Genomic DNA, 12,407 nt, shown 5'->3' with positions numbered 1-12,407 from the left:
CTATCATCTATATCTATCTATCATCTACAGATAGGTAGCCGTGTTGGTCTGCCATAGTCAAAATAAAAAAATTCCTTCCAGTAGCACCTTAAAGACCAACTAAGTTAGTTCTTGGTATGAGCTTTCATGTGCATGCACACTTCTTCAGATACACTGAAACAGTGTATCTGAAGAAGTGTATCTGAAGAAGTGTATCTGAAGAAGTGTATCTGAAGAAGTGTATCTGAAGAAATGTGCATGCACACGAAAGCTCATACCAAGAACTAACTTACTTGGTCTTTAAGGTGCTACTGGAAGGAATTTTTTTATTTTATCTATCATCTATCCATCTATCAATTGCCTATCTATCTATCTATCTATCTATCTATCTATCTATCTATCTATGTCACTCATCATGTCCATGGCTTTAGGTATACTGCCCTACATGTTGCAGACTTTAACATGAAAACTGAACAGAAAATAATCAGGAAGAACTTTCTGATGGTGAGAGCTGTTCAACAGTGGAACAGACCGCATCAGCAGGTGATGAGCTCCCCTTCACTGGAGTTTTTTAAGCAAAGGCTGGATGGCCAGCTGTCAGGGATACTTTAGCTGAGGTTCCTGCATTGCAGGGCATTGGACTAGTCCTTTCCAAATCTAATATTCTATGGTTAGAATTACTATCAAGGCACCTTTTCCGAAGAACAAGATTAAACTATTCAACAACATTAATTGATTCACTTGTACACATTTTAGCAGCATTTTAACATTAAGACTATTTTCATATTTTAATTTATTTTTAATTATTTTAACCCTTTTATCAATATTCTTCCACTATCTCTTCATTGTTTGACTTAAACAATTTGGCAAAAATCCAACAGTCAACTTTTCTATATTTGAATATAAAGCGTATTTTTGAATATCTCTCTTACATTCATAGACATAAAATATTTTTTTTTAAAAAAAAAGAACCCATCAAAAATTAGAAAATAAGAGAAAAGAGACAAAACAACAACAGCAACAAATGACTTCCTGAATGAGATATGTTTGTGATAACTCTCTCTTCATACTGATGAAATTGCAGTTCACTCATAACCCATGTTAAGATTTGTTGCAGTCAGCCAAGTAAGCTAAAAAAGAAAGATGGTCCACACACAAGAAAAAAATTCAGTATTGTTCTACTGTGTATGAAATAGGGAATAATATTGATATTGGTGTATTGCCCCAATTCCCCTGGCATTAAGCCCAAAGACTTGTAGCTGAACATCTAATAATTTATATATAGAAATTATTTTTTGACACAGAGCCCAGATGTCTTGGGAATATGCCTAGAAGAGGGAAATGAGAAAAAGCAGGAAGTGAAGAAGAAGAAAAAGTAGATATTCTTTCAATACTGGACAAGATCAGAACACGATATATTGATATTTATTTATTTATTTATGCTATAAATCATTCACTATGATTTTATATATGCTGGAAGCTACACAGAATGGCTGGGGCAACCCAGTCAGATGGACAGGCTACAAATTATTATTATTATCATTAGTAGTAGTAGTAAGTCAGCAGGCTTCCTTCTTTCATTTGTCATGGCCAGCACAAAGAATGTTTCAAGAATGTTAGGAGATTCAAATTTGTGAGTTTGATCCTTCACTTCAGTACAAAAAGTTGCTGGAAAAGTCATGTACCCTGCACGCTATTCAGTCCATGAAATTCCTTAAATCCCAGAAGAATAAACTCGGTGATGATTGTAGCATTTTCCATCTCCCTTTGTCCTGAAATAATAGCAAAATGTATGAAAACATCATAATTTGGTACATGAAAAAGGGCCAGCTTATCCTGGAAGCAGGATATGGTGTTATATTTGTGAGAACCATAAGGCAGTGGCAAGACTAACTGGGTTCCACTTCTTCATCTTAATTCCCCTACTGGGCAGTGGAGCAGAACTCAGACATTCAGGGCATGAGGTCCATCTCCACAAAAGTATTCTGGGAATTGCTATGACACCATTTTCCTTCTCACAGATTTCCTTAGGGCTGCTTTGAAGTCTTTGTTCCGGATTGTGTAGATGAAAGGGTTCAACATGGGAATGAGACTTATGTGCACAAGAGATACCACTTTGTTGACTCGGGTGTCACCTTGGGTTGTAGGTCTCAGGTACATAAACATATCTGCCGTGTAGAAGATGATAACAACAGTTAGATGAGAGGCACATGTGAAGAACGCCTTGGATCGGCCTGTGGCAGAAGACATCCGAATGATGGTGACTATGATGTATGTATAAGAAATTAATGAGATACCCAAGGAACCCCACATGAAAATAGCACCATAAATGAGACCTATCAGCTCCATCAAAGTTGTATCAGCACAGGCCAATTTCAAAACAGGCCCAACGTCACAGAAAAAATGATCAATGACATTTTGTCCACAATATGGGAAAGTCCAAACTACAGCTGATTGAGGGAAAATGATAACAAATCCACTAACCCAAGCCAACAAAGTCAGGAAGAGGCAGAGGTTGTTGGTCATAATGGTTTTATAGAGCAAAGGTTTGCAAATGGCTACATAGCGGTCAAAAGACATGAGGGTAAGAGTGATGAATTCAACAGACCCCATTGTGAAGACAACAAAACCTTGTAACATGCAACATGCAAAGGAAATGTTGGTTTTGCCCGAGAAGGCATTGACCAGCATCTTCGGGATCTCTGCTGTGGTGCAGCAGATCTCAGCTGTGGAGAAGTTGACGAGGAAGAAGTACATTGGAGTATGGAGCGTGGATTCCATGAAAACAACTAAGATGATTAAGCTGTGTCCCAATAAGGAGAGAAGATACATCAGTAGGAGAATGGTGTAAAATGCGATGTTCATTTCTTGAATTTCTGGAAATCCTAGAAGAATAAACTCAGTGACAAATGTTGCATTACCCATCTGCACCGCTCCTTGCTTCTTTCCTGAAAGCACAGCAATAAATATGGGAACAGTATTATATTTAACTATTCATGGGAATTGTTGATATAAAACGGGCAAATGACCCTGGTGAGGGGGACATATTTTATATTCTTCCCAGAAAGATAATTTTGTAAAATTCACAGTATTGTCTGAGCAGAAGAATATTGGCTGGATTTGTAAACTTCTAGATTTTTCAAGTAATGGTAAATACTTTGTCCTGCAATATATAATTAACAAAAGGAATTCAACTGAAGAAAATAAAGTGACCACTCATCTTTTTTTAACTTCAAAATTATGCTTCAGTATCATCATTTAATCACATTGGTATAATAGTGTCATCTGATCACTGCATTATAAAAGTTGCTATCTAATCTGAAAACTGAAATATTGTTAAATAATCATGATCATATAAACAGGTATCATTAATCCACTTATTATAAATCTATTACTAATGGGAAAAAGAAGAGCTTATAAAAATTAACGAAAAAGACAATAAAGATAGGGAAATAAAGAAAAAGGGAAAGTGGAAAAATGCAAATAAATATTTTTCTTATTCTTATTGGAGGATGGATGGCGGTTGACAGATTGAGGTTAAATTCTGACAAGACAGAAGTACTGTTTTGGGGAGACGGGTTGGGCAGGGGTAGAGGTCTCCCTGGTCCTCAATGAGGTAATTTATTAAAGAAACCCAAATCTCATTTGCACTACACAGTTAAAGAAGCAAAACCAATCCTTTGAATTGTAGGTTTCTGGGTTTTTTAAGAGTTCTGGGAGTTGTTAGAAGACCCCGATGCCCCTCACAAAGCTATAGCGCTTAGAGTGGTTGAACTCACAATCCCTCTTCCTAAGGAACTCTAAAGTCCAGGTATTAAATTTCTATTTGGGAGTGGAGAGAGAGCAGTAATAGAAACATCTTTAACAGCTCTCATACCATCCAACATTAGGAACAAAAGTGTGTTATATTAGGGACTACTTTTAAAATATGAGCATGTTAGTGAGAACTGCATGCAAGAATGCAATGAATAGGTGGAAACTGAGATGAAAAGTGACAATTTTTCATGGCAGTTTTAAGCCACAAATTTCTGCAGAAGTGTTAAGAACTGAATTTCAGATTGGGGGGAAAAATGAGAGAGGAGGAATCCATCCCTACCCTCAGTGCCGAAACTGAAAAATCCTTCAAGCCCTACTGTGAACAATAACAGTAGACAATAGAAAAGAAAATCAAATTTCGTAAGAGACTTCCCTTGAAAAAGGAACTGTCTCCTCATCTTTGCAAATGAAAGGACTATTTTGCATGAACTGGAAAGTCCAGAATGACCTATCACATTTCACCAGGAAATGGCTATACAGTGTTACCTCGGGTTAAGTACTTACCGTATTTTTTGCACCATAACACTCATTTTTTTCTCTCCTAGAAAGTAAGGGGAAATATCTGTGCGTGTTATGGAGCGAATGCCTGTGGGTGGCAGTTTCCTATTAGCAGTCGTGAGCAGAGGATCCATGGTTCCCTTTCCTTCCCTCCTCTGTGGTTACAAAGCATGGATCCACATGGATCCTCAGGATTTTTGCATTGGGCTACTCCAAACTCACTGTCAGATCACATGTCTGTGGCCACAGCATGAACCACAAAAATCATATATCCACTATTTCGTTTAGAATATTTTTTTTCTTGTTTTCCTCCTCTAAAAACTACATGCGTGTTATGGTCTGGTGCGTGTTATAGAGCGAAAAATACGGTAATTCATTCCGGAGGTCCGTTCTTAACCTGAATCTGTTCTTAACCTGAAGCACCACTTTTGCTTATGGGGTCTCCTGCTGCCGCCGCCGCGCAGGAAGCAAAGTTCTCATCCTGAAGCAAAGTTCTTAACCCGAGGTACTATTTCTGGGTTAGCAGAGTCTGTAACCTGAAGCATATGTAACCTGAAGCGTATGTAACCCGAGGTACCACTGTACCTCAGTAGTGGAGCATCTCTTTACATGCAGTAAGTCTAAAGTCCAATCCCAAGCACTTTTCAGTAGGGCTGTCCCCTGTCTGAAATCCTGGAGAGCCACTGCTAGTCAGTGAAGAGCTTGGAGTCAGTACAAGGCAGTTTCCTATTAGCAGACACCCCCTTTCTCTCTCTTACCTACCTTAAACCATCTCTGTAACAGAGAGCTTAGAGGGGGTCACCGCAGCCTTGAGGGCTGTGTATGTGGGGGACATAATGGACCACCTTTAAAATTGATCCATCAGTCAGCTGCATGTAGATAATTCACTTAAAGTGAAGGTGAACTGAGAGAATTGTCCCCATGACATTCGAATGAAATTATTAAACACAGGACTATTCATTCACAAAACACCTCAGAAGCATACAGACAAAGGTAAAAAAAAGAGAGAGTAAAGGTAAAGGACCTCAAGACGGTTAAGTCTAGGTCTACAGAAAAAGAGGGAATGGTGGCTTCAACATTGTGTGAAAGGTAAATAGTAGTTAGGAGGAGGAAGATGCAGGAGGATACCATTGGGTGGTTTCATGCAAGGGTTGTTGGAAAATACGAGGAGGAGGAGGAGGACGTGGAGACATTGACCTGGGTGTGAAGGTAAAAACAGGAGTGCAAAGTGGGACTGTGGAATAGCAGACAAAAGTGGCTTCAAAAATGGGGTTGAGAAGGCGAAAAGCAAGCTTAGTAATTGCATGGAGTGGGAAGAGTAAGTAGGAGCTTATTGTAGGGAGGGATGTAAGGGGAGTTGGCATACATTGCTTTGGAATGATCAATTGCCAGTGCTTTTTTTTCCAAAAAAAATATATTTAGGGGTACTCTCATATTGAAATACTGCTGCTCAATGAGGCCAAACTTAGAGTCACAAAATGTTTAGGGGTATGCGTACCCCCAGAAAAAAGCACTGTCAATTGCTAGAAATGTATTAGGGGGGAAACAGCTAAAATTATATTATTAGCTACAGTGGTACCTCTGGCTGCGAACAAAATCCATTTTGGAGGTCCGTTCATAACCGGAAACCACTCATAACATGAAGCGCACTTTCGCTAATGGCACCTCCTGCTGCGATTTCCACTCGGAACCCTGGGCAAAGTTCGCAACCAGGAGCAGCTCCTTCCACGTTCGTGGAGCTCTTAACACGGAGCATGTGCTACCAGAGGCGTTTGCAACCAGAGGTACCACTCTATCATTCATTCATCTATTTATCTATATCTATATCTATATCTATATCTATATCTATATCTATATCTATATCTATATCTATATCTATATCTATATCTATATCCATATCCATATCCATATCCATATCCATATCCATATCCATATCCATATCTATATCTATCTATCATCTATCTATCTATCTATCTATCTATCTATCTATCTATCTATCTATCATCTATATCTATCTATCATCTATCTATCTATCTATCATCTATCTATCTATCATCTATCTATCTATCATCTATCTATCTATCTATCATCTATATCTATCTATCATCTATATCTATCTATCATCTATCCATCTCTCTCTCTCTCTCTCTCTCTCTCTCTCTCTCTCTCTCTCTTATGTCACTCATCATGTCCATGGTTTTAGGTATACTGCCCTACATGTTGCAGACTTTAACATGAAAACTGAACAGAAAATAATCAGGAAGAACTTTCTGATGGTGAGAGCTGTTCAACAGTGGAACAGACCGCATCAGCAGGTGATGAGCTCCCCTTCACTGGAGTTTTTTAAGCAGAGGCTGGATGGCCATCTGTCAGGGATACTTTAGCTGAGGTTCCTGCATTGCAGGGCATTGGACTTGTCCTTTCCAAATCTAAGATTCTATGATTCTATATGGGTCTACGATTCTACAACTGTACCCATCTTTTCATTGCAATATAGGAAGTACTCTCACATACCTTCTTAGTAGTATTCCACGTGTTCCAGAAACAGCATTGGCTATGAAAGACCCAAAAGTTCTGGTGCATTTGATTTTGTAAGCTTTTTTTATTTTCTTCCTTGGAATGTGCTCACACCTTAAGGCTTTCAAAATAAGGAAAAGCCTTTGGAGACTTCAGACATATCCCATGCCGATTAAGCGGCTAATTACTATCAAGGCACCTTTTCCGAAGAACAAGATTAAACTATTCAACAACATTAATTGATTCACTTGTACACATTTTAGCAGCATTTTAACATTAAGACTATTTTCATATTTTAATTTATTTTTAATTATTTTAACCCTTTTATCAATATTCTTCCACTATCTCTTCATTGTTTGACTTAAACAATTTGGCAAAAATCCAACAGTCAACTTTTCTATATTTGAATATAAAGCGTATTTTTGAATATCTCTCTTACATTCATAAACATAAATATTTTTTTTTAAAAAAAGAACCCATCAAAAATTAGAAAATAAGAGAAAAGAGACAAAACAACAACAGCAACAAATGACTTCCTGAATGAGATAGGTTTGTGATAACTCTCTCTTCATATTGATGAAATTACAGTTCACTCATAACCCATGTTAGGATTTGTTGCAGTCAGCCAAGTAAGCTAAAAAAGAAAGATGGTGCACACACAAGAAAAAAATTCAGTATTGTTCTACTGTGTATGAAATAGGGAATAATATCGATGTTCGTGTATTGCCCCAATTCCCCTGGCATTAAGCCCAAAGACTTGTAGCTAAACATCTAATAATTTATATATAAAAATTATTTTTTGACACAGAGCCCAGATGTCTTGGGAATATGCCTAGAAGAGGGAAATGAGAAAAAGCAGGAGCTGAAGAAGAAGAAAAAGTAGATATTCTTTCAATACTGGACAAGATCAGAACATGGTATATTGATATTTATTTATGTCGGAAATCAAGCCTTTAACGGGAGTAACTGGCAGCACTCCCAGGCACCTGGCTTGGTCTCCTTTTGACCTCCCTGGCTGCATTCCCAGCAAGATCCAGGCTAGGTCACGATAGGCGATTCTTCTCAACGTGAGAAGATCACCCCCCCCCCTCCCTCCTGCACTCCCGGCAGGAAAAAGGAGATAGAAAAGTATTTACATGCTTTTATTTCTGTCTTTGAAGCATAACAGAAAACATGACTGCTCTCTTCAAGCTCCAGCAGTCGAGTGACAAACACCTCCTGTACTTCCTGTACAAGAGCAAGAGGAAGAGCTCATATTACACTCTGAGCGAATTCCGGTGCATTGCCCTGTGAGCTGACTGTCCCTCTGTTTCCCACGGACAGTCACAACATTCCCATTATGTTTACTTTTCAAGTTAGCAGTTCGCAGCTGCATTGCTTCTATATCGTAACATACTCCCCCATATGAATCAATGTGAGCTGTGAACAAAGCGTGATCCAGAGAAGAAAACAAACAGTTGTTATACATATAACAATCCCCTGTTGTTTCAGTTCCTCACTTGGAACTACCCACCACTGGTTTTCCCAGTGTACCTCTCTGGTTGTCTGACTTCCAAGGAATGAGTCCATCTGCCTTACCTTGGCTAGGGAATGTAGTGTTACGTTTAGCAACTCCCTGTTGTGTTTTTGTTTCTGACTTGGACACACCTTTAACCTCTCTTGAGTTGTCAACAATAGTAACACATGCAACAGCTGAGTTAGCAAACTCTTTGGAATACCTCTTGGGTGGTATGCCCTTTGTAACTCTCTCAGACCTGCGTAAGAGGTGTTGATCCTCTCTGCTCACTGGTTCAGTCTCAGGACTTTTTGGAGAACCAGTTCCTATAGTAAACAATGGTTCATCCATCACTTGTGAAGGTCTAGCCATTGTGTGAGATTTCCTCTCAATGACTGTGTCAACTGAGCTCTTCGAGCTATCACTGTCACTCTCAGTACCACTGTAATCAGTAAAATCATCATCATCATCTGAATTGTCCTCAGTGGGAAATGTGTGAACAATTACTCTCTCCTGTTCAGGAGCACTCTCTATAAATTTTGTGAGAGTCACCTGACCAGATTCAGACAAAATTACCCTGTAGATACCTTTTTCATAACCCACAAAAATGCCTCTGGCATTCTTTACTCCACCTGGAGCATCAGATTTCACATGAGATCCAAATACCTTAAAATGGGCAACAGAAGGTTTTCTATGGAACAGCTTCTCAAAAGGAGAACTTCCCAAATCTTTTGAAACCTTTCTCAACCAAGTGTAACAATAACACAATAAAGATTCCGCCCAATACTCATGTGGCAAATGTGAACTCAGCAATTGTGCCTTCATGCCATTTTGCAATTTTTTGTTCACTTGCACACAGACACTTTTGTTCCATGCTCCTGCAAAAACAGCAGTTTTGTGCCTTATGCCTTGCTTATCCAGGAAATCCTGAAAATCCTGTAAAAGAAAAACTGGCTTTTCATCTGTGAAAAGACAATTAATGTTAGCATCATGAACACTCTTAACCTTGTCACAAAACTCCTGAAACCTCGTTAAGCCTTCTTTTGGTCTCTGTAATATGTATATCCACACATAATGAGAGAAATAATCAATACACACAAGATAATATCTTGCATTGCCTCTAGATGGTGCTAGAGGACCAATCACATCAGCATGCACTCGCTGAAATGCTTTGGTAACTTTCGTTGCCTTCTGGACGTCCTTTGTCACACCTGCAAGAGAAATCATGTTAGACTCAGATGCAGTACAATTTATGCAATCACTTTGATCAAAAGTCAACAAATACAGTCCATCTTTCTCTCTGGCAGAAAGATACAGCTCTCCATCTTTGAAGATTTTGCAGCTTTCCTTATCATAGGACAAGACCAGTCCTTTCTTTGTGATCTGCGAAACACTCAGCAGATTGAACTTTAAATCAGGAACCAAATACACATTATTTATAGTCAAGTTCAGACTCTCCAGGTAAACAGTTCCAAACCCGGTCACTTCCAGCTCCTGGCCATTGGCCTGTTTCACAGTGAAGCTTTGCTTCTCAAACGTAGAAAACAGTTCTCGGCGCGATGTCATGTGTTGCGTCGCTCCAGTGTCCAAAACAAAAGCGTTTTCCGCCGAAAATGTGGCTTTTGTTGACAGCAATGCCTTTTCAGGTTTCACCTGGGACTTTGTACGACTTTTGCCTGACGCCTCAGGCTTTGCAGAGCTCCCCTTAGCTCCTTTCTGTTGATGTGGCTTCTTACAGTTCCGCTGAAGATGCCCAGTTTGCCCACAATTGTAAGAACGGACAATGTTCAAAGCAACAGCCTGTTCTTCACTAGCAATAGGAGTGGGGGGTGCCAGAACTCCAAGCTTCTCTCCCCCTGTCAGCGACATTTATTGCAGCAAGTCTGTCTCTCTCATTCAGAACCATGGAACAAATCCTCTTCACCATAAGATCAGCAGCAGGTAGAGAACCCAGTTGACTTGCAACTGTTTTATAAGTCCGATTAAGGCTGTTAATAATCATGAAGCAGAATATCTCTTCCTGAAGAGGGAAATTGCTTTGCGCCATCTGCTGGCGTAAGAATTTCATCTCTGTCAACTGCGCTTGCATATCTCCATCAGGCGCTAGCCTCATATTGGTCAGTTTTTCAAAATGCAGCAACGCTGAAGCACCAGCATCTCTTTGATGTATTCTACGCAGCGTTTCCCACATCTCATGCACATTTTCCAAACTCCCAATATGAACGAGTTGATCATCTGAGACACACAGAATTATGGCCTTGCTGGCTCTCACATTCTGTGAATGCCATGCTGGTGTTGGTGCAGCAGGGACGGGATTATCAATCACCCCAAAAATCCTCTGATTTTGAAGCAGGGCTTTCATCTTTACAGACCATGAGGAATAATTGTCATTAGTCAGTGGAGGTGGGTAAGGTAAGCCTCCCCCCTTCTTGGTATCCATTTTGAATCCAAGCCTCAGCTCTCACTCCCAAGCCTGTAAAATCCGAAAGTCTATTGGTTGTTTACTGCCTTGCACCTGGCAGGTAAACACAGGCTGCTTCGGACAGTCCTTTCAAGAGCAGTGAGATAACAGACAAAGAAATGCTGGAATTTTCCACCAGTGTTTTCCAGCCTCTCACAGAGTCCCAGCCTCACTTCCGTGTAGGCTAGTAAATTTCCACTTTACTTTTCAAAGCTAACTGGCTCAGAAAAGTACTGATGTCTCATTGCTTAGCAACTGGACTTGGCAGACCAGAAATATCAGAGCTTATCAATCCTAAGGAATGTGAAGAATTTGGCTCTTTCTCAGTGCTGTTCTTTATCCAAAAGCAGCTCTGTGAACCAGAGAAAAAATCTTTTTGCGTTCACTCTTACAGCCATCAAACATTCAGCATACCTTTAGGTTCCGTTGCTTGTAGCTTATCAGCAAAAACGCCTCCACCAGTGCTCAGCTGTCCTTGTAGCCTTCATCCGCATGCTATCATATCTTCCTTTATCTCCTTGCAGAGGATGAATACGATCCATCAACCTCTTTTGCTGCTTTCATGTAGCAGAACCATCGGCTCTCTGCTACCAGATGTTGGAAATCAAGCCTTTAACGGGAGTAACTGGCAACACTCCCAGGCACCCGGCTTGGTCTCCTTTTGACCTCCCTGGCTGCATTCCCAGCAAGATCCAGGCTAGGTCACGATAGGCGATTCTTCTCAACGTGAGAAGAACACACACACCCCGCACTCCCGGCAGAGAAAAGGAGATAGACAGAAATGTATTTACATGCTTTTATTTCTGTCTTTGAAGCATAACAGAAAACATGACTGCTCTCTTCAAGCTCCAGCAGTCAAGTGACAAACACCTCCTGTACTTCCTGTACAAGAGCAAGAGGAAGAGCTCATATTACACTCTGAGCTAATTCCGGTGCATTGCCCTGTGAGCTGACTGTCCCTCTGTTTCCCACGGACAGTCACAACATTCCCATCATGTTTACTTTTCAAGTTAGCAGTTCACAGCTGCATTGCTTCTATATCGTAACAATTTATTCATTCATTCATTCTTGCTAACAATCATTCACTATGATTTTATATATACTGGAAGCTACCCAGAATGGCTGGGGCAACCCAGTCAGATGGACAGGCAACAAATTATTATTATTAGTACTAGTAGTAGTAGTAAGTCAGCAGGCTTCCTTCTTTCATTTGTCATGGCCAGCACAAAGATTGTTTCAAGATTGTTAGGAGATTCAAATTTGTGAGTCTGATCCTTCACTTTAATACAAAAAGTTGCTGGAAAAGTCATGTAATAGTTTAACTCTGCACCCTGCACCCTATTCAGTCCATGAAATTAATTAAATCTCAGAAGAATAAACTCGGTGATGATTGTAGCATTTCCCATCTCCCTTTGTCCTGAAATAATAGCAAAATGTATGAAAACATCATAATTTGGTACATGAAAAAGGGCCAGCTTATCCTGGAAGCAGGATATAGTGTTATATTTGTGAGAACCATAAGGCAGTGGCAAGACTAACTGGGTTCCACTTCTTTATCTTAATTAGCTTTACTGGGCAGTGGAGCAGAACTCAGACATTGAGGGCATGAGGTCCATCTCCACAAAAGTATTCTGGGAATTG

At 39.8% G+C, this 12,407-nt stretch overlaps 1 protein-coding gene across 1 annotated transcript; it reads right to left on the bottom strand.

Annotated features, from left to right (window-relative positions):
* Positions 1-1,974: 1,974 nt before the first annotated feature.
* Positions 1,975-2,904, bottom strand: LOC310692468 (olfactory receptor 6X1-like; the record flags this gene model as incomplete). Its single annotated transcript, XM_083473409.1, has 1 exon — positions 1,975-2,904. One exon carries the CDS (start codon positions 2,902-2,904, stop codon positions 1,975-1,977), a length of 930 nt encoding a protein of 309 aa, XP_083329535.1.
* Between the last annotated feature and the right edge of the window lie 9,503 nt (positions 2,905-12,407).

The sequence above is a fragment of the Podarcis liolepis genome (assembly GCF_965112155.1).
Source record: "Podarcis liolepis genome assembly, chromosome: 13".
Taxonomy (NCBI): domain Eukaryota; kingdom Metazoa; phylum Chordata; class Lepidosauria; order Squamata; family Lacertidae; genus Podarcis; species Podarcis liolepis.
This window is presented reverse-complemented; position numbering and strand designations above follow the sequence as displayed.